Source organism: Procambarus clarkii, chromosome 59, assembly GCF_040958095.1.
Source record: "Procambarus clarkii isolate CNS0578487 chromosome 59, FALCON_Pclarkii_2.0, whole genome shotgun sequence".
Classification (NCBI taxonomy): domain Eukaryota; kingdom Metazoa; phylum Arthropoda; class Malacostraca; order Decapoda; family Cambaridae; genus Procambarus; species Procambarus clarkii.
The window spans coordinates 27,811,805-27,832,553 of NC_091208.1; the positions used below are offsets into that span (position 1 = coordinate 27,811,805).

The 20,749-nt window shown below is 54.4% G+C and overlaps 1 protein-coding gene across 1 annotated transcript in view; it reads left to right on the forward strand.

Moving 5' to 3' along the window:
- Window positions 1-333: 333 nt before the first annotated feature.
- The window catches only part of LOC138353765 (adhesive plaque matrix protein-like), a 33,079-nt gene continuing 12,663 nt past the window's right edge, over window positions 334-20,749 (forward strand). Inside the window, exon 1 of the mRNA XM_069307164.1 lies at window positions 334-382. Within this exon, the coding sequence (XP_069163265.1) occupies window positions 334-382 (49 nt within the window). The remainder of the gene's footprint in view (window positions 383-20,749) is intronic.

Sequence of the window (20,749 nt, forward strand, 5' to 3'; positions counted from 1 at the left end):
TATATATATATATATATATATATATATATATATATATATATATATATATTGTGACGGGAAAGTGTTGGAGTGTTGATTTTCGGCAGTCCTCCAATGGCAGGTGTCAAAGCCTGGTCACACTTAAAACAAAAATATAGACAGCTGCGTGTTGTCTGTGGTAAGTGAGAGGGAGGAACACGTAAAACACAAAGTATGAACAATGAAACTTTAATATTGTTTACTTTAAACATAAATGAAAATAAAGACAAATCTCGGGGAGTTAAAAATTCAATGGAATAATAAAGAACTGCAAAGACAATGTGAGACACAGTAATACAAAAAAGAAATGTAAAAATGGTGCTGAGAATATCGGCTATGGCTGAAACCTCCCTTCGTATACGAGGTAATGAGCTAGTATGCCAGAGAGAGATGTCAACGCTAAGAGCACAAGGAATATTCTCAAATTGATAGCTGGTCAGGCTCAGACGTCGACTCGGGTAGGGGGCGCTGAGGTGCGGTGTGCAGGTGCGCGGCTGCCGAGTCACCAATCAAGAGCAGGCAGGCTGGTGAAGGGTAGTTAGCTGGTTTGATGACGAGCCGGCGTGTGGAGGGTGTGTGGAGTAGGGGGATTCTGGGTACGTTTTGCCTCCTGGTCAAAACGTTTTGTGCTACTGGTGACGTATCTTTAATGTAGCATCTTATACTCGCATATTTGGCGTAACTTGAAGTAGGGAAGAGCAGGCTCAATCTCTCTTGAAAGAGATTATCGTCACAATATATATATATATATATATATATATATATATATATATATATATATATATATATATATATATATATATATATATATATATATATATATATATATATATATATATATATCAAGAATAGTTTCCGTAAGAACCACAAGTAGAGTCTCTAAAGTAAGCAATTCACATGTGTTGGGAGCTAGTTTCATAATTTGATTTGCTTATCATACACCTCCCCATCCAGTGGTGGTGGTGGTGTTATCATACACCCCCCCATCCAGTGGTGGTGGTGGTGTTATCATACACCCCCCCATCCAGTGGTGGTGGTAGTGTTATCATACACCTCCCCATCCAGTGGTGGTGGTAGTGTTATCATACACCTCCCCATCCAGTGGTGGTGGTGGTGTTATCATACACCTCCCCATCCAGTGGTGGTGGTGGTGTTATCATACACCTCCCCATCCAGTGGTGGTGGTAGTGTTATCATACACCTCCTCATCCAGTGGTGGTGGTGGTGTTATCATACACCTCCCCATCCAGTGGTGGTGGTGGTGTTATCATACACCTCCCCATCCAGTGGTGGTGGTAGTGTTATCATACACCTCCCCATCCAGTGGTGGTGGTAGTGTTATCATACACCTCCCCATCCTGTGGTGGTGGTGGTGTTATCATACACCTCCCCATCCAGTGGTGGTGGTGGTGTTATCATACACCTCCCCATCCAGTGGTGGTGGTGGTGTTATCATACACCCCCCCATCCGGTGGTGGTGGTAGTGTTATCATACACCTCCCCATCCAGTGGTGGTGGTGGTGTTATCATACACCTCCCCATCCAGTGGTGGTGGTGGTGTTATCATACACCTCCCCATCCAGTGGTGGTGGTAGTGTTATCATACACCTCCCCATCCAGTGGTGGTGGTAGTGTTATCATACACCTCCCCATCCAGTGGTGGTGGTGGTGTTATCATACACCTCCCCATCCAGTGGTGGTGGTGGTGTTATCATACACCTCCCCATCCAGTGGTGGTGGTGGTGTTATCATACACCCCCCCATCCAGTGGTGGTGGTAGTGTTATCATACACCTCCCCATCCAGTGGTGGTGGTGGTGTTATCATACACCTCCCCATCCAGTGGTGGTGGTAGTGTTATCATACACCTCCCCATCCAGTGGTGGTGGTAGTGTTATCATACACCTCCCCATCCAGTGGTGGTGGTGGTGTTATCATACACCTCCCCATCCAGTGGTGGTGGTGGTGTTATCATACACCCCCCCATCCAGTGGTGGTGGTAGTGTTATCATACACCTCCCCATCCAGTGGTGGTGGTGGTGTTATCATACACCTCCCCATCCAGTGGTGGTGGTGGTGTTATCATACACCCCCCCATCCAGTGGTGGTGGTGGTGTCATCATACACCTCCCCATCCAGTGGTGGTGGTGGTGTTATCATACACCTCCCCATCCAGTGGTGGTGGTGGTGTCATCATACACCCCCCCATCCAGTGGTGGTGGTGGTGTCATCATGCACCCCCCCCCCATCCAGTGGTGGTGGTGGTGTTATCATACACCCCCCCATCCAGTGGTGGTGGTGGTGTTATCATACACCCCCCCATCCAGTGGTGGTGGTGGTGTTATCATACACCTCCCCATCCAGTGGGGGTGGTGGTGTTATCATACACCCCCCCATCCAGTGGTGGTGGTGGTGTCATCATGCACCCCCCCATCCAGTGGTGGTGGTGGTGTCATCATACACCCCCCCATCCAGTGGTGGTGGTGGTGTCATCATGCACCCCCTCATCCAGTGGTGGTGGTGGTGTTATCATGCACCCCCCATCCAGTGGTGGTGGTGGTGTTATCATACACCTCCCCATCCAGTGGTGGTGGTGGTGTTATCATACACCCCCCCATCCAGTGGTGGTGGTGGTGTTATCATACACCTCCCCATCCAGTGGGGGTGGTGGTGTTATCATACACCTCCCCATCCAGTGGTGGTGGTGGGGTTATCATACACCCCCCCATCCAGTGGTGGTGGTGGTGTTATCATACACCTCCCCATCCAGTGGGGGTGGTGGTGTTATCATACACCTCCCCATCCAGTGGTGGTGGTGGTGTCATCATGCACCCCCCCATCCAGTGGTGGTGGTGGTGTTATCATACACCCCCCCATCCAGTGGTGGTGGTGGTGTTATCATACACCTCCCCATCCAGTGGGGGTGGTGGTGTTATCATACACCTCCCCATCCAGTGGTGGTGGTGGGGTTATCATGCACCCCCCCATCCAGTGGTGGTGGTGGTGTTATCATACACCCCCCCATCCAGTGGGGGTGGTGGTGTTATCATGCACCTCCCCATCCAGTGGTGGTGGTGGTGTTATCATGCACCCCCCCATCCAGTGGTGGTGTTATCATACACCCCCCCATCCAGTGGTGGTGCTGGTGTTATCATGCACCCCCCCATCCAGTGGTGGTGCTGGTGTTATCATGCACCCCCCCATCCAGTGGTGGTGGTGGTGTTATCATGCACCCCCCCATCCAGTGGTGGTGGTGGTGTTATCATACACCCCCCCATCTAGTGGTGGTAGTGGTGTTATCATGCACCTCCCCATCCAGTGGTGGTGGTGGTGTTATCATGCACCCCCCCATCCAGTGGTGGTGGTGGGGTTATCATACACCCCCCCATCCAGTGGTGGTGGTGGTGTTATCATGCACCCCCCCATCCAGTGGTGGTGGTGGTGTTATCATGCACCCCCCCATCCAGTGGTGGTGGTGGTGTTATCATACACCCCCCATCCAGTGGTGGTGGTGGTGTTATCATACACCCCCCCATCCAGTGGTGGTGGTGGTGTTATCATACACCCCCCATCCAGTGGTGGTGGTGGTGTTATCATACACCCCCCCATCCAGTGGTGGTGGTGGTGTTATCATACACCCCCCCATCCAGTGGTGGTGGTGGTGTTATCATGCACCCCCCCATCCAGTGGTGGTGGTGGTGTTATCATACACCTCCCCATCCAGTGGTGGTGGTGGTGTTATCATACACCCCCCCATCCAGTGGTGGTGGTGGTGTTATTATGCACCCCCCCATCCAGTGGTGGTGGTGGTGTTATCATGCACCCCCCCATCCAGTGGTGGTGGTGGTGTTATCATACACCCCCCATCCAGTGGTGGTGGTGGTGTTATCATGCACCCCCCCATCCAGTGGTGGTGGTGGTGTTATCATGCACCCCCCATCCAGTGGTGGTGGTGGTGTTATCATGCACCCACCCATCCAGTGGTGGTGGTGGTGTTATCATACACCTCCCCATCCAGTGGTGGTGGTGGTGTTATCATGCACCCCCCATCCAGTGGTGGTGGTGGTGTTATCATGCACCCCCCCATCCAGTGGTGGTGGTGGTGTTATCATGCACCCCTCCATCCAGTGGTGGTGGTGGTGTTATCATGCACCCCCCCATCCAGTGGTGGTGGTGGTGGTGTTATCATGCACCCCCCCATCCAGTGGTGGTGGTGGTGTTATCATGCACCCCCCCATCCAGTGGTGGTGGTGGTGTTATCATGCACCCCCCCCATCCAGTGGTGGTGGTGGTGTTATCATGCACCCCCCATCCAGTGGTGGTGGTGGTGTTATCATGCACCCCCCATCCAGTGGTGGTGGTGGTGTTATCATGCACCCCCCCATCCAGTGGTGGTGGTGGTGTTAGCATGCACCCCCCCATCCAGTGGTGGTGGTGGTGTTATCATGCACCCCCCCCATCCAGTGGTAGTGGTGGTGTTATCATGCACCCCCCATCCAGTGGTGGTGGTGGTGTTATCATGCACCCCCCTATCCAGTGGTGGTGGTGGTGTTATCATGCACCCCCCATCCAGTGGTGGTGGTGGTGTTATCATGCACCCCCCCATCCAGTGGTGGTGGTGGTGTTATCATGCACCCCCCATCCAGTGGTGGTGGTGGTGTTATCATACACCCCCCATCCAGTGGTGGTGGTGGTGTTATCATGCACCCCCCCATCCAGTGGTGGTGGTGGTGTTATCATGCACCCCCCCATCCAGTGGTGGTGGTGGTGTTATCATACACCCCCCCATCCAGTGGTGGTGGTGGTGTTATCATACACCTCCCCATCCAGTGGTGGTGGTGGTGTTATCATGCACCCCCCCATCCAGTGGTGGTGGTGGTGTTATCATGCACCCCCCATCCAGTGGTGGTGGTGGTGTTATCATGCACCTCCCCATCCAGTGGTGGTGGTAGTGTTATCATACACCTCCCCATCCAGTGGTGGTGGTGGTGTTATCATGCACCCCCCCATCCAGTGGTGGTGGTGGTGTTATCATGCACCCCCCCATCCAGTGGTGGTGGTGGTGTTATCATACACCTCCCCATCCAGTGGTGGTGGTGGTGTTATCATGCACCCCCCCATCCAGTGGTGGTGGTGGTGTTATCATGCACCCCCCCCCCATCCAGTGGTGGTGGTGGTGTTATCATGCACCCCCCCATCCAGTGGTGGTGGTGGTGTTATCATGCACCCCCCCATCCAGTGGTGGTGGTGGTGTTATCATGCACCCCCCATCCAGTGGTGGTGGTGGTGTTATCATGCACCTCCCCATCCAGTGGTGGTGGTGGTGTTATCATGCACCCCCCCCATCCAGTGGTGGTGGTGGTGTTATCATACACCCCCCCATCCAGTGGTGGTGGTGGTGTTATCATGCACCCCCCCATCCAGTGGTGGTGGTGGTGTTATCATGCACCCCCCCATCCAGTGGTGTTATCATGCACCCCCCCATCCAGTGGTGGTGGTGGTGTTATCATGCACCCCCCCATCCAGTGGTGGTGGTGGTGTTATCATGCACCCCCCATCCAGTGGTGGTGGTGGTGTTATCATACACCCCCCCCATCCAGTGGTGGTGGTGGTGTTATCATGCACCCCCCCATCCAGTGGTGGTGGTGGTGTTATCATGCACCCCCCCATCCAGTGGTGGTGGTGGTGTTATCATGCACCCCCCCATCCAGTGGTGGTGGTGGTGTTATCATACACCTCCCCATCCAGTGGTGGTGGTGGTGGTGTTATCATGCACCCTCCCATCCAGTGGTGGTGGTGGTGTTATCATGCACCCCCCCATCCAGTGGTGGTGGTGGTGTTATCATGCACCCCCCCATCCAGTGGGTGGTGGTGGTGTTATCATGCACCCCCCCATCCAGTGGTGGTGGTGGTGTTATCATGCACCCCCCCATCCAGTGGTGGTGGTGGTGTTATCATGCACCCCCCATCCAGTGGGTGGTGGTGGTGTTATCATGCACCCCCCATCCAGTGGTGGTGGTGGTGTTATCATACACCTCCCCATCCAGTGGTGGTGGTGGTGTTATCATACACCCCCCCATCCAGTGGTGGTGGTGGTGTTATCATACACCACCACCCTATTATTAGGCCGAGTCGGCCGAGCGGACAGCACGCGGGACTTGTGATCCTGTGGTCCTGGGTTCGATCCCAGGCACCGGCGAGAAACAATGGGCAGAGTTTCTTTCACCCTATGCCCCTGTTACCTAGCAGTAAAATAGGTACCTGGGTGTTAGTCAGCTGTCACGGGCTGCTTCCTGGGGGTGGAGGCCTGGTCGAGGACCGGGCCGCGGGGACACTAAAAGCCCCGAAATCATCTCAAGATAACCTCAAGATAACCACCCCCCCATCCAGTGGTGGTGGTGGTGTTATCATGCACCTCCCCATCCAGTGGTGGTGGTGGTGTTATCATACACCCCCCATCCAGTGGTGGTGTTGGTGTTATCATACACCCCCCCATCCAGTGGTGGTGGTGGTGTTATCATGCACCTCCCCATCCAGTGGTGGTGGTGGTGTTATCATACACCCCCCCATCCAGTGGTGGTGTTGGTGTTATCATACACCCCCCCATCCAGTGGTGGTGGTGGTGTTATCATACACCCCCCCCCATCCAGTGGTGGTGGTGGTGTTATCATGCACCCCCCATCCAGTGGTGGTGGTGGTGTTATCATACACCCCCCCATCCAGTGGTGGTGGTGGTGTTATCATGCACCCCCCCATCCAGTGGTGGTGGTGGTGTTATCATGCACCTCCCCATCCAGTGGTGGTGGTGGTGTTATCATGCACCCCCCCATCCAGTGGTGGTGTTATCATACACCCCCCCATCCAGTGGTGGTGGTGGTGGTGTTATCATACACCCCCCCATCCAGTGGTGGTGGTGGTGTTATCATACACCTCCCCATCCAGTGGTGGTGGTGGTGTTATCATACACCTCCCCATCCAGTGGTGGTGGTGGTGTTATCATGCACCTCCCCATCCAGTGGTGGTGGTGGTGTTATCATGCACCTCCCCATCCAGTGGTGGTGGTGGTGTTATCATACACTTCCCCATCCAGTGGTGGTGTTATCATACACCCCCCCATCCAGTGGTGGTGGTGTTATCATGCACCTCCCCATCCAGTGGTTGTGGTGGTGTTATCATGCATACCCCCCCTCCAGTGGTGGTGGTGGTGTTATCATACACCCCCCTATCCAGTGGTGGTGTTATCATACACCCCCCATCCAGTGGTGGTGTTATCATACACCCCCCATCCAGTGGTGGTGGTGGTGTTATCATACACCCCCCCATCCAGTGGTGGTGGTGGTGTTATCATACATCCCCCCATCCGGTGGGTGGTGGTGGTGTTATCATACACCCCCCCATCCAGTGGTGGTGTTATCATGCACCCCCCATCCAGTGGTGGTGGTGGTGTTATCATACACCCCCCATCCAGTGGTGGTGGTGGTGTTATCATACACCCCCCCATCCGGTGGGTGGTGGTGGTGTTATCATGCACCCCCCCATCCAGTGGTGGTGGTGGTGTTATCATGCACCCCCCATCCAGTGGTGGTGGTGGTGTTATCATACACCCCCCATCCAGTGGTGGTGTTATCATACACCCTCCCCCCATCCAGTGGTGGTGGTGGTGTTATCATACACCTCCCCATCCAGTGGTGGTGGTGGTGTTATCATACACCCCCCCATCCAGTGGGTGGTGGTGGTGTTATCATACACCCCCCCATCCAGTGGTGGTGGTGGTGGTGTTATCATACACCCCCCATCCAGTGGTGGTGGTGGTGTTATCATACACCTCCCCATCCAGTGGTGGTGGTGGTGTTATCATGCACCTCCCCATCCAGTGGTGGTGGTGGTGTTATCATACACCCCCCCATCCAGTGGTGGTGTTGGTGTTATCATACACCCCCCCATCCAGTGGTGGTGGTGGTGTTATCATGCACCTCCCCATCCAGTGGTGGTGGTGGTGTTATCATACACCCCCCCATCCAGTGGTGGTGTTGGTGTTATCATACACCCCCCCATCCAGTGGTGGTGGTGGTGTTATCATACACCCCCCCCCATCCAGTGGTGGTGGTGGTGTTATCATGCACCCCCCATCCAGTGGTGGTGGTGGTGTTATCATACACCCCCCCCATCCAGTGGTGGTGGTGGTGTTATCATGCACCCCCCCATCCAGTGGTGGTGGTGGTGTTATCATGCACCTCCCCATCCAGTTATGGTGGTGGTGTTATCATGCACCCCCCCATCCAGTGGTGGTGTTATCATACACCCCCCCATCCAGTGGTGGTGGTGGTGTTATCATACACCTCCCCATCCAGTGGTGGTGGTGTTATCATGCACCCCCCCATCCAGTGGTGGTGTTATCATACACCCCCCATCCAGTGGTGGTGGTGGTGTTATCATACACCTCCCCATCCAGTGGTGGTGGTGGTGTTATCATACACCTCCCCATCCAGTGGTGGTGGTGGTGTTATCATGCACCTCCCCATCCAGTGGTGGTGGTGGTGTTATCATGCACCTCCCCATCCAGTGGTGGTGGTGGTGTTATCATACACTTCCCCATCCAGTGGTGGTGTTATCATACACCCCCCCATCCAGTGGTGGTGGTGTTATCATGCACCTCCCCATCCAGTGGTTGTGGTGGTGTTATCATGCATACCCCCCATCCAGTGGTGGTGGTGGTGTTATCATACACCCCCTATCCAGTGGTGGTGTTATCATACACCCCCCATCCAGTGGTGGTGTTATCATACACCCCCCCATCCAGTGGTGGTGTTATCATGCACCCCCCATCCAGTGGTGGTGGTGGTGTTATCATACACCCCCCATCCAGTGGTGGTGGTGGTGTTATCATACACCCCCCCATCCGGTGGGTGGTGGTGGTGTTATCATGCACCCCCCCATCCAGTGGTGGTGGTGGTGTTATCATGCACCCCCCCATCCAGTGGTGGTGGTGGTGTTATCATACACCCCCCCATCCAGTGGTGGTGTTATCATACACCCTCCCCCCATCCAGTGGTGGTGGTGGTGTTATCATACACCTCCCCATCCAGTGGTGGTGGTGGTGTTATCATACACCCCCCCCCCCATCCGTTGGGTGGTGGTGGTGTTATCATGCACCCCCCCATCCAGTGGGTGGTGGTGGTGTTATCATACACCCCCCCATCCAGTGGTGGTGGTGGTGTTATCATACACCCCCCATCCAGTGGTGGTGGTGGTGTTATCATACACCTCCCCATCCAGTGGTGGTGGTGGTGTTATCATACACCAACCCATCCGGTGGGTAGTGGTGGTGTTATCATGCACCCCCCCCATCCAGTGGTGGTGGTGGTGTTATCATGCACCCCCCCATCCAGTGTTGGTGGTGGTGTTATCATGCACCCCCCCCATCGAGTGGTGGTGGTGGTGTTATCATGCACCCCCCCATCCAGTGGGTGGTGGTGGTGTTATCATACACCCCCCCATCCAGTGGTGGTGGTGGTGTTATCATACACCCCCCATCCAGTGGTGGTGGTGGTGTTATCATACACCTCCCCATCCAGTGGTGGTGGTGGTGTTATCATACACCCCCCCATCCGGTGGGTGGTGGTGGTGTTATCATGCACCCCCCCATCCAGTGGTGGTGGTGGTGTTATCATGCACTCCCCCACCAGTGGTGGTGGTGGTGTTATCATGCACCCCCCATCCAGTGGTGGTGGTGGTGTTATCATACACCCCCCCATCCAGTGGTGGTGGTGGTGTTATCATGCACCCCCCCATCCAGTGGTGGTGGTGGTGTTATCATGCACCCCCCCATCCAGTGGTGGTGGTGGTGTTATCATGCACCCCCCCATCCAGTGGTGGTGGTGGTGTTATCATGCACCCCCCCATCCAGTGGTGGTGGTGGTGTTATCATGCACTCCCCCATCCAGTGGTGGTGTTATCATACACCCCCCCATCCAGTGGTGGTGGTGGTGTTATCATACACCTCCCCATCCAGTGGTGGTGGTGGTGTTATCATGCACCCCCCCATCCAGTGGTGGTGTTATCATGCATGACAACGATACGCAGCCGTGCCTTAATGACTGTCTAAAGGCAAGACGGTGGTCAATTAACACACACTTCACAAGCGCCGCCCCTGCCACCCCCCGTACCTCGCCCCTGCCACCCCCATCCCCTTCCTTCCCCCCCTCCCCTGCCGCCCCCCTCAACAGGTACTCAAGAGCCATGGTCCTGGGTCTCCTGGCCAGGCTGGCCACAGTAAACATGGCCGCCTTACACTAAATTATCAACGGTTAGTACCTAATCCTCGAGGGGGGGGGGGTGATGGGGGCTGAGAAGGGGGTTTAGGGAGTCTTGGTGTGGCAGGGGGGAGGGGGGGGGGAGTGGCACAAGGCTTCACCACAACAACCACCATCGCCTCCAACCTCGCTACTAAGCCAACTGTTATAATAACATCAGGTGAAGATGTATTATTACGAATCACAAAGTCAAGGAAAACTGAGAATGGCGACTATGGCACCATGGAAATCCACCATCAACTCGCGGACACATTTATTCCTATAGAACTTCTGGGTGGGAGCATCTTGCCGGAGTGGATTAGGCAGGAGGTGTGAAGGAGTTAAGTACAGTGTGTTATGACTCCGGGGCCACAAGTGTTGTCCCGCCATCAGCTGGTGCTGGTAAACACACACTACACGTGGCCATATTTATCCCCGTCAGCTGTGTTTGGTAAACAATGTAAGCGTGTGCTGGGTTTAATGAAGCAGGGAACTAGTAGTTGGAGTCCAGAGCCTTGTATACCTACCTTGAGGCTACCTTGAGGTGCTTCCGGGGCTTAGTGTCCCCGCGGCCCGGTCGTCGACCAGGCCTCCTGGTTGCTGGACTGATCAACCAGGCTGTTAGACGCGGCTGCTCGCAGCCTGACGTATGAGTCACAGCCTGGTTGATCAGGTATCCTTTGGAGGTGCTTATCCAGTTCTCTCTTGAACACTGTGAGGGGTTTGCCAGTTATGCCCCTTATGTGTAGTGGAAGTGTGTTGAACAGTCTCGGGCCTCTGATGTTGATAGAGTTCTCTCTCAGAGTACCTGTTGCACCTCTGCTTTTCAACGGGGGTATTCTGTACATCCTGCCATGTCTTCTGGTCTCATGTGGTGTTATTTCTGTGTGCAGGTTTGGGACCAGCCCCTCAATTATTTTCCACGTGTAAATTATTATGTATCTCTCCCGCCTGCGCTCAAGGGAGTACAGATTTAGGCTCTTTAGTCGGTCCCAGTAGTTTAGATGTTTTACTGAGTGGATTCTAGCAGTAAAGGATCTCTGCACGCTCTCTAGGTCAGCAATTTCTCCAGCTTTGAAAGGGGCTGTCATTGTGCAGCAGTACTCCACTCTAGAGAGCACAAGCGTTTTGAAAAGTATCATCATCGGTATAGCATCTCTAGTGTGAAAAGTTCTTGTTATCCAACCTGTCATTTTTCTTGCAGTTGCGACGGCTACTTTATTGTGTTCTTTAAAGGTAAGGTCTTCCGACATGAGTACACCCAGGTCCTTTACATTGCCTTTTCGTTCTATGTTATGATTTGCCTGCGTTTTGTACGTGGTTTCTGTTTTTATATTTTCAATTTTTCCGTAGCGCATGAGCTGAAACTTATCCTCGTTGAATACCATATTATTTTCTGTAGCCCATAGAAAGACCTGATCTACATCTGATTGGAGGTTTGCCGTGTCCTCTATGTTGCCAACTCTCATGAAAATCCTAGTGTCATCTGCAAAGGATGATACAGTGCTATAGGTTGTGTTCTGGTCTATGTCCGATATGAGGATGAGAAAAAGTACTGGAGCAAGCACAGTACCCTGGGGGACTGAGCTCTTCACGGTTGATGGGCTGGATTTTATTTTGTTGACTATTACACATTGGGTTCTGTCAGTCAGGAAATTGTAGATCCATCTGCCTATTTTCCCGGTAATTCCTTTTGAACGCATTTTATGTGCAATAACACCATGGTCACATTTATCAAAAGCTTTTGCGAAATCTGTGTAAATTACATCAGCGTTTTGTTTGTCTTCCATAGCATCTAATGCCATATCATAGTGGTCCAGCAACTGCGACAAGCAAGAGCGCCCTGTTCTGAAACCATGTTGTCCGGGGTTATGGAGATGCTGTGATTCCATGTATTTTGTGATCTTACTTCTTAGCACTCTCTCAAAAATTTTTATGATGTGCGATGTTAGTGCTATCGGTCTGTAATTTTTTGCCTCTGCCTTATTTCCTCCTTTATGGAGTGGTGCTATCTCTGCTGTTTTTAGTATGTCAGGGATAACGCCAGTATCTAGGCTTTGTCTCCACAGAATGTGAAGGGCCTGCGATAGTGGTTTTTTACAGTTCTTGATGAATATGGAGTTCCAAGAATCCGGGCCTGGTGCAGAGTGCATAGGCATACTGTTTATGGCTTCTTCAAAATCTAGTGGGGATAGGGCGACGTCTGATATGTGATTTGATGTTGGTATCATATCCATGAAAAATTCATTTGGGTTATCAATCTTTAGTGCATTTAATGGCTCACTGAAAACAGAGTCGTACTGCTTCCTCAGTAACTCGCTCATTTCTTTGTTGTCATCTGTGAAAGTTCCATCTCCCTTTCGCAGGGGCCCGATACTAGATGTGGTTTTTGATCTTGATTTTGCATAGGAGAAAAAATATTTCGGATTTCTCTCTATTTCACTGATGGCCTTTTGCTCTCTTTGCCTCTCCTGGGTTTTGTATGATTCTTGTAGCTTGAGTTCAATTGTTTCTATTTCTCTACCTAACCTTCTACGCCGTTCTTGAGATAGGGTGCGACTCTCAAGTTGTTCCGCGATTCGTTTTCTTCGCCTATATAGGGAACGACGTTCCCGTTCCAATCTGCATCTCTTTCTCTTTTTTCTTAGGGGTATGCGGTTTGAACATATTTCTAGTGCTACTGAGCTTATTTTTTCCAGGCACTGGTTCAGGTTTGCATTTCCTAGCTGTTCTTCCCAGTTTATTTCTGTGAAGTCCTGGTTTATTTGCTCCCAGTTTATCCGTTTATTATTGAAGTTGAATTTGCTGAAATCTCCTCCACCGGGAATCTGGACTGGTTTTGAAGGTCTACTCCCCATGGTTGTCAGAACTTCAATTAAGTTGTGATCTGAGTAACAGGTATTTGTAATCATTATGTTCCCGATCAACTCATCATTATTAGTGAAAATGAGGTCCAGCGTGTTCTCCTTCCTAGTTGGTTCTACTATTTGCTGGTTTAAGGCAAACCTATCGCACATCCGTAGCAGGTCATTTGCATGTGCCTGCTCATTTAGGCTACTTCCTGGTATTCTTTCTGATATTACTGTATTAGCCAGGTGCTTCCATTTCAGGTGCCGTAGGTTGAAGTCCCCAAGCAGGATGATGTTCGGAGCTGGATTTGTGAGGTTTTCCAAGCAGTGCTCTATTTTCATTAGTTGGTCTTTAAACTGCTGAGGGTTTGCCTCCGGTGACTTATATACAAGGACAACAACTACATTTAGGATCTCTATTTTGACTATCAGCACTTCCACCATATCATTTGAGGTGTTTAGCAGCTCAGTACAGATGAGTGTGTCTTTGATGTAGAGGCTGACCCCACCCTGAAGCCGGTGTTTCCTATCACATCTGAAGAGATTGTATTCTGAGATCCATATTTCACCATCAAGGTAGTCCTTTGTGTGAGTTTCCGTTAGGGCTGCAAACACTGCATTTGCCTCATGAAGGAGACCATCTATAAAGTGAACTTTGTTGGATTTGCGTGTTTTTATACCCTGGATGTTGGCAAATATAAATGATGTATTCCCTGTACGGGGAACCCCCATGCTGCTAGGTGGGGGGGGGGGGTGTTCCCTGCTGTCTCAGCCCCTCCTCTGAATAGACAGTACATTTTAATACTAAATGTAATAAGTACAATCCTAACTATCCGCATAGTACATAAATACACTTAATCGCCAGCATCGCACCAAAACATTGTGAATATTAGAGTTTATCTGAAAAGCTCTATAGAAAACCACGACCTAACCTAACCAGCCGTGTGTAGGAGGTCAAGCATGTAAATAGCATTTATTGCTTCGTAATTACAATTAGTTCTAAACCTATACCTATATTGATATTACAATTTTATAAAACTCATAAAACAAAACTAAAGTCTTTCAATAAATTATAAAGTAACTCAGGATATTTTAAAATTTTGTATAAAATCTCTATTGTTTAAAAAAACTGAAAAAGAAATTCTTTATATTTAAAACTTTTGTAAATAGATTTTAACCGAGAATTCTAATCTAAAAACTTTGAGTGTGTCAACAGAAAAGAGGAGAATATATGGGGAGGTAAATGTAATGGTACAATAAAGTGTATTTATGTACTATGCAGACAGTCAGGAACGTACTTATTACATTTAATACTAGCTGTACCCGGCCACGCGGGTACAGGGAGGGGAGCCGGTCGGCCAAGCGGACAGCACACTGGACTTGTGATCCTGTGGTCCTGGGGCCAGATTCACGAAAGCACTTACGCAAGCACTTACGAACTTGTACATCTTTTCTCAATCTTTGGCGGCTTTGTTTACAATTATTAAACAGTTAATGAGCTCCGAATCACCAGGAGGCTGTTTATAACAATAACAACAGTTGATTGGGGAGTTTTCATGCTTGTAAACTCTTTAATAAATGTAACCAAAGCCGTCAAAGATTGAGGAAAGATGTACACGTTCGTAAGTGCTTGCGTAACTGCTTTCGTGAATCTGGCCCCTGGGTTTGATCCCAGGCGCCGGCGAGGAACATTGGGCAGAGTTTCTTTCACCCTGTGTCCCTGTTACCTAGCAGTAAAATAGGTACCTGGGTGTTAGTCAGCTGTCACGGGCTGCTTCCTGGGGGTGGAGGCCTGGGGCCAGATTCACGAAAGCACTTACGCAAGCACTTACGAACGTGTACATCTTTCCTCAATCTTTGATGGCTTTGGTTACATTTATTAAACAGTTTACAAGCATGAAAACTTGCCAATCAACTGTTGATATTGTTATAAACAGCTTCCTGGTGCTTCGGAGCTCATTAACTGTTTAATAATTGTAAACAAAGCCGCCAAAGATTGAGAAAAGATGTACACGTTCGTAAGTGCTTGCGTAACTGCTTCGTGAATCTGGCCCCTGGTCGAGGACCGGGCCGCGGGGACACCAAAAAGCCCCGAAATCATCTCAAGATAACGCGTTGTTGTGGCTCAGCAACGCAACCCCCACCATTCCCCTCTCCCAACCCTGCCCCACTCCTCCGTCCCCTCGTCCTCCCAACCATTCCCCTCTCCCAACCCTGCCCCACTCTCCCGTCCCCTCGTCCTCCCCACCATTCCCCTCTCCCAACCCTGCCCCACTCCTCCGTCCCCTCGTCCTCCCAACCATTCCCCTCTCCCAACCCTGCCCCACCCTCCCGTCCCCTCGTCCTCCCAACCATTCCCCTCTCCCAACCCTGCCCCACTCTCCCGTCCCCTCGTCCTCCCCACCATTCACCATTCCCTCGTCCAATGCATTCCCAAATGATCTGATGTTCCCATCACTGAAATCTAAGAAAAACAGTTAAAAAAATAAAATAAAAACAATGAAAAAATAACAAAATAAACTATTCTCAGGAAATGAACGGTATGGTAAACAACACAGCTCAATTCCAACGCAATGCCACACAAATAAATATATAAAAATGAAAATAAATGGAAATTTATGAAAATTCAATTTATCAATGAAATCGGAAACATTGAAATGGAATCGTAACATGTTTAGTATAGTGTGTGTGTTGCCCTTACGTGCAACAGATGGCGCTGTTTTTCAATAGAAGCATGTTTTTACCTGTCACAGGTGAGGCATCTATATAGTAAGTAAATATAGTAAGTCTGGGGTGAGGGGGTGGTGGTGGGTGTTCCCTGTTGTCTGGGGTGGGGGGAGGTGGTGGGTGTTCCCTGTTGTCTGGGGTGGGGGGAGGTGGGTGTTCCCTGTTGTCTGGGGTGGGGGAGGTGGTGGTGGGTGTTCCCTGTTGTCTGGGGTGGGGGGTGGTGGGTGTTCCCTGTTGTCTGGGGTGGGGGGTGGTGGGTGTTCCCTGTTGTCTGGGGTGGGGGAGGTGGTGGTGGGTGTTCCCTGTTGTCTGGGGTGGGGGGAGGTGGTGGGTGTTCCCTGTTGTCTGGGGTGGGGGGTGGTGGGTGTTCCCTGTTGTCTGGGGTGGGGGGTGGTGGGTGTTCCCTGTTGTCTGGGGTGGGGGGTGGTGGGTGTTCCCTGTTGTCTGGGGTGGGGGGAGGTGGTGGGTGTTCCCTGTTGTCTGGGGTGGGGGGAGGTGGTGGGTGTTTCCTGTTGTCTGGGGTGGGGGGTGGTGGGTGTTCCCTGTTGTCTGGGGTGGGGGGAGGTGGTGGATGTTCCCTGTTGTCTGGGGTGGGGGGTGGTGGGTGTTCCCTGTTGTCTGGGGTGGGGGGAGGTGGTGGGTGTTCCCTGTTGTCTGGGGTGGGGAAAGTGGTGGGTGTTCCCTGTTGTCTGAGGTGGGGGGAGGTGGTGGGTGTTCCCTGTTGTCTGGGGTGGGGGGAGGTGGTGGATGTTCCCTGTTGTCTGGGGTGGGGGGTGGTGGGTGTTCCCTGTTGTCTGGGGTGGGGGGAGGTGGTGGGTGTTCCCTGTTGTCTGGGGTGGGGGGAGGTGGGTGTTCCCTGTTGTCTTGGGTGGGGGGTGGTGGGTGTTCCCTGTTGTCTGGGGTGGGGGGTGGTGGGTGTTCCCTGTTGTCTGGGGTGGGGGGAGGTGGGTGTTCCCTGTTGTCTGGGGTGGGGGGTAGTGGGTGTTCCCTGTTGTCTGGGGTGGGGGGTGGTGGGTGTTCCCTGTTGTCTGGGGTGGGGAAAGTGGTGGGTGTTCCCTGTTGTCTGGGGTGGGGGGAGGTGGTGGGTGTTCCCTGTTGTCTGGGGTGGGGGGTGGTGGTGGGTGTTCCCTGTTGTCTGGGGTGGGGGGTGGTGGTGGGTGTTCCCTGTTGTCTGGGGTGGGGGGTGGTGGGTGTTCCCTGTTGTCTGGGGTGGGGGGTGGTGGGTGTTCCCTGTTGTCTGGGGTGGGGAAAGTGGTGGGTGTTCCCTGTTGTCTGGGGTGGGGGGAGGTGGTGGGTGTTCCCTGTTGTCTGGGGTGGGGGGAGGTGGTGGGTGTTTCCTGTTGTCTGGGGTGGGGGGAGGTGGTGGGTGTTCCCTGTTGTCTGGGGTGGGGAAAGTGGTGGGTGTTCCCTGTTGTCTGAGGTGGGGGGAGGTGGTGGGTGTTCCCTGTTGTCTGGGGTAGGGAAGGTGGTGGGTGTTCCCTGTTGTCTGAGGTGGGGGGAGGTGGTGGGTGTTCCCTGTTGTCTGGGGTGGGGGGAGGTGGTGGGTGTTCCCTGTTGTCTGGGGTGGGGGGAGGTGGTGGTGGGTGTTCCCTGTTGTCTGGGGTAGGGAAGGTGGTGGTGGGTGTTCCCTGTTGTCTGGGGTGGGGGGAGGTGGTGGTGGGTGTTCCCTGTTGTCTGGGGTGGGGGGAGGTGGTGGGTGTTCCCTGTTGTCTGGGGTGGGGGGAGGTGGTGGGTGTTCCCTGTTGTCTGGTGTGGGGGAGGTGGTGGTGGGTGTTCCCTGTTGTCTGGGGTGGGGGAGGTGGTGGTGGGTGTTCCCTGTTGTCTGGGGTGGGGGTGGTGGTGGGTGTTCCCTGTTGTCTGGGGTGGGGAAGGTGGTGGGTGTTCCCTGTTGTCTGGGGTGGGGGGAGGTGGTGGTGGGTGTTCCCTGTTGTCTGGGGTGGGGGTGGTGGTGGGTGTTCCCTGTTGTCTGGGGTGGGGGAGGTGGTGGTGGGTGTTCCCTGTTGTCGGGAGTGGGGGTGGTGGTGGGTGTTCCCTGTTGTCTGGGGGGGGGGAGGTGGTGGTGGGTGTTCCCTGTTGTCTGGGGTGGGGGTGGTGGTGGGTGTTCCCTGTTGTCTGGGGTGGGGGAGGTGGTGGTGGGTGATCCCTGTTGTCTGGGGTGGGGGGGGAGGTGGTGGTGGTTGTTCCCTGTTGTCTGGGGTGGGGGTGGTGGGGGGTGTTCCCTGTTGTCTGGGGGGGTGTTCCCTGTTGTCTGGGTGGGGGGAGGTGGTGGGTGTTCCCTGTTGTCTGGGGTGGGGGAGGTGGTGGGTGTTCCCTGTTGTCTGGGGTGGGGGGAGGTGGTGGGTGTTCCCTGTTGTCTGGGGTGGGGGAGGCGGTGGTGGGTGTTCCCTGTTGTCTGGGGTGGGGGAGGTGGTGGGTGTTCCCTGTTGTCTGGGGTAGGGAAGGTGGTGGGTGTTCCCTGTTGTCTGGGGTGGGGGGAGGTGGTGGTGGGTGTTCCCTGTTGTCTGGGGTAGGGAAGGTGGTGGTGGGTGTTCCCTGTTGTCTGGGGTGGGGGGAGGAGGTGGTGGGTGTTCCCTGTTGTCTGGGGTGGGGGGAGGTGGTGGTGGGTGTTCCCTGTTGTCTGGGGTGGGGGTGGTGGTGGGTGTTCCCTGTTGTCTGGGGTGGGGGAGGTGGTGGTGGGTGTTCCCTGTTGTCGGGAGTGGGGGTGGTGGTGGGTGTTCCCTGTTGTCTGGGGGGGGGGAGGTGGTGGTGGGTGTTCCCTGTTGTCTGGGGTGGGGGTGGTGGTGGGTGTTCCCTGTTGTCTGGGGTGGGGGAGGTGGTGGTGGGTGATCCCTGTTGTCTGGGGTGGGGGGGGAGGTGGTGGTGGTTGTTCCCTGTTGTCTGGGGTGGGGGTGGTGGGGGGTGTTCCCTGTTGTCTGGGGGGGTGTTCCCTGTTGTCTGGGTGGGGGGAGGTGGTGGGTGTTCCCTGTTGTCTGGGGTGGGGGAGGTGGTGGGTGTTCCCTGTTGTCTGGGGTGGGGGGAGGTGGTGGGTGTTCCCTGTTGTCTGGGGTGGGGGAGGCGGTGGTGGGTGTTCCCTGTTGTCTGGGGTGGGGGAGGTGGTGGGTGTTCCCTGTTGTCTGGGGTAGGGAAGGTGGTGGGTGTTCCCTGTTGTCTGGGGTGGGGGGAGGTGGTGGGTGTTCCCTGTTGTCTGGGGTGGGGGGAGGTGGTGGTGGGTGTTCCCTGTTGTCTGGGGTAGGGAAGGTGGTGGGTGTTCCCTGTTGTCTGGGGTGGGGGGAGGTGGTGGTGGGTGTTCCCTGTTGTCTGGGGTAGGGAAGGTGGTGGTGGGTGTTCCCTGTTGTCTGGGGTGGGGGGAGGAGGTGGTGGGTGTTTCCTGTTGTCTGGGGTGGGGGGAGGTGGTGGGTGTTCCCTGTTGTCTGGGGTGGGGGGAGGTGGTGGGTGTTCCCTGTTGTCTGGGGTGGGGGAGGTGGTGGTGGGTGTTCCCTGTTGTCTGGGGTGGGGGAGGTGGTGGTGGGTGTTCCCTGTTGTCTGGGGTGGGGGTGGTGGTGGGTGTTCCCTGTTGTCTGGGGTGGGGAAGGTGGTGGGTGTTCCCTGTTGTCTGGGGTGGGGGGAGGTGGTGGTGGGTGTTCCCTGTTGTCTGGGGTGGGGGTGGTGGTGGGTGTTCCCTGTTGTCTGGGGTGGGGGAGGTGGTGGGTGTTCCCTGTTGTCTGGGGGTGGGGGAGGTGGTGGTGGGTGTTCCCTGTTGTCTGGGGTGGGGGAGGTGGTGGTGGGTGTTCCCTGTTGTCTGGGGTGGGGAGGTGGTGGTGGGTGTTCCCTGTTGTCTGGGGTGGGGGGAGGTGGTGGGTGTTCCCTGTTGTCTGGGGTGGGGGGAGGTGGTGGGTGTTCCCTGTTGTCTGGGGTGGGGCAGGTGGTGGTGGGTGTTCCCTGTTGTCTGGGGTGGGGGAGATGGTGGTGGGTGTTCCCTGTTGTCTGGGGTGGGGGGAGGTGGTGGGTGTTCCCTGTTGTCTGGGGTCGGGGAGGTGGTGGGTGTTCCCTGTTGTCTGGGGTGGGGGAGGTGGTGGTGGGTGTTCCCTGTTGTCTGGGGTGGGGGAGGTGGTGGGTGTTCCCTGTTGTCTGGGGTGGGGGAGGTAGTGGTGGGTGTTCCCTGTTGTCTGGGGTGGGGGGAGGTGGTGGGTGTTCCCTGTTGGCTGGGGTCGGGGAGGTGGTGGGTGTTCCCTGTTGTCTGGGGTGGGGGAGGTGGTGGTGGGTGTTCCCTGTTGTCTGGGGTGGGGGAGGTGGTGGGTGTTCCCTGTTGTCTGGGGTGGGGGTGGTGGTGGGTGTTCCCTGTTGTCTGGGGTGGGGGAGGTGGTGGTGGGTGTTCCCTGTTGTCTGGGGTGGGGGAGGTGGTGGGTGTTCCCTATTGTCTGGGGTGGGGGGAGGTGGTGGGTGTTCCCTGTAGTCTGGGGTGGGGGAGGTGGTGGGTGTTCCCTGTAGTCTGGGGTGGGGGGAGGTGGTGGGTGTTCCCTGTTGTCTGGGGTGGGGGAGGTGGTGGGTGTTCCCTGTTGTCTGGGGTGGGGGGAGGTGGTGGGTGTTCCCTGTAGTCTGGGGTGGGGGGAGGTGGTGGGTGTTCCCTGTTGTCTGGGGTGGGGGAGGTGGTGGGTGTTCCCTGTTGTCTGGGGTGGGGGGAGGTGGTGGGTGTTCCCTGTAGTCTGGGGTGGGGGAGGTGGTGGGTGTTCCCTGTTGTCTGGGGTGGGGGGAGGTGGTGGGTGTTCCCTGTAGTCTGGGGTGGGGGAGGTGGTGGGTGTTCCCTGTTGTCTGGGGTGGGGGAGGTGGTGGGTGTTCCCTGTTGTCTGGGGTGGCGGGTGGTGGTGGGTGTTCCCTGTAGTCTGGG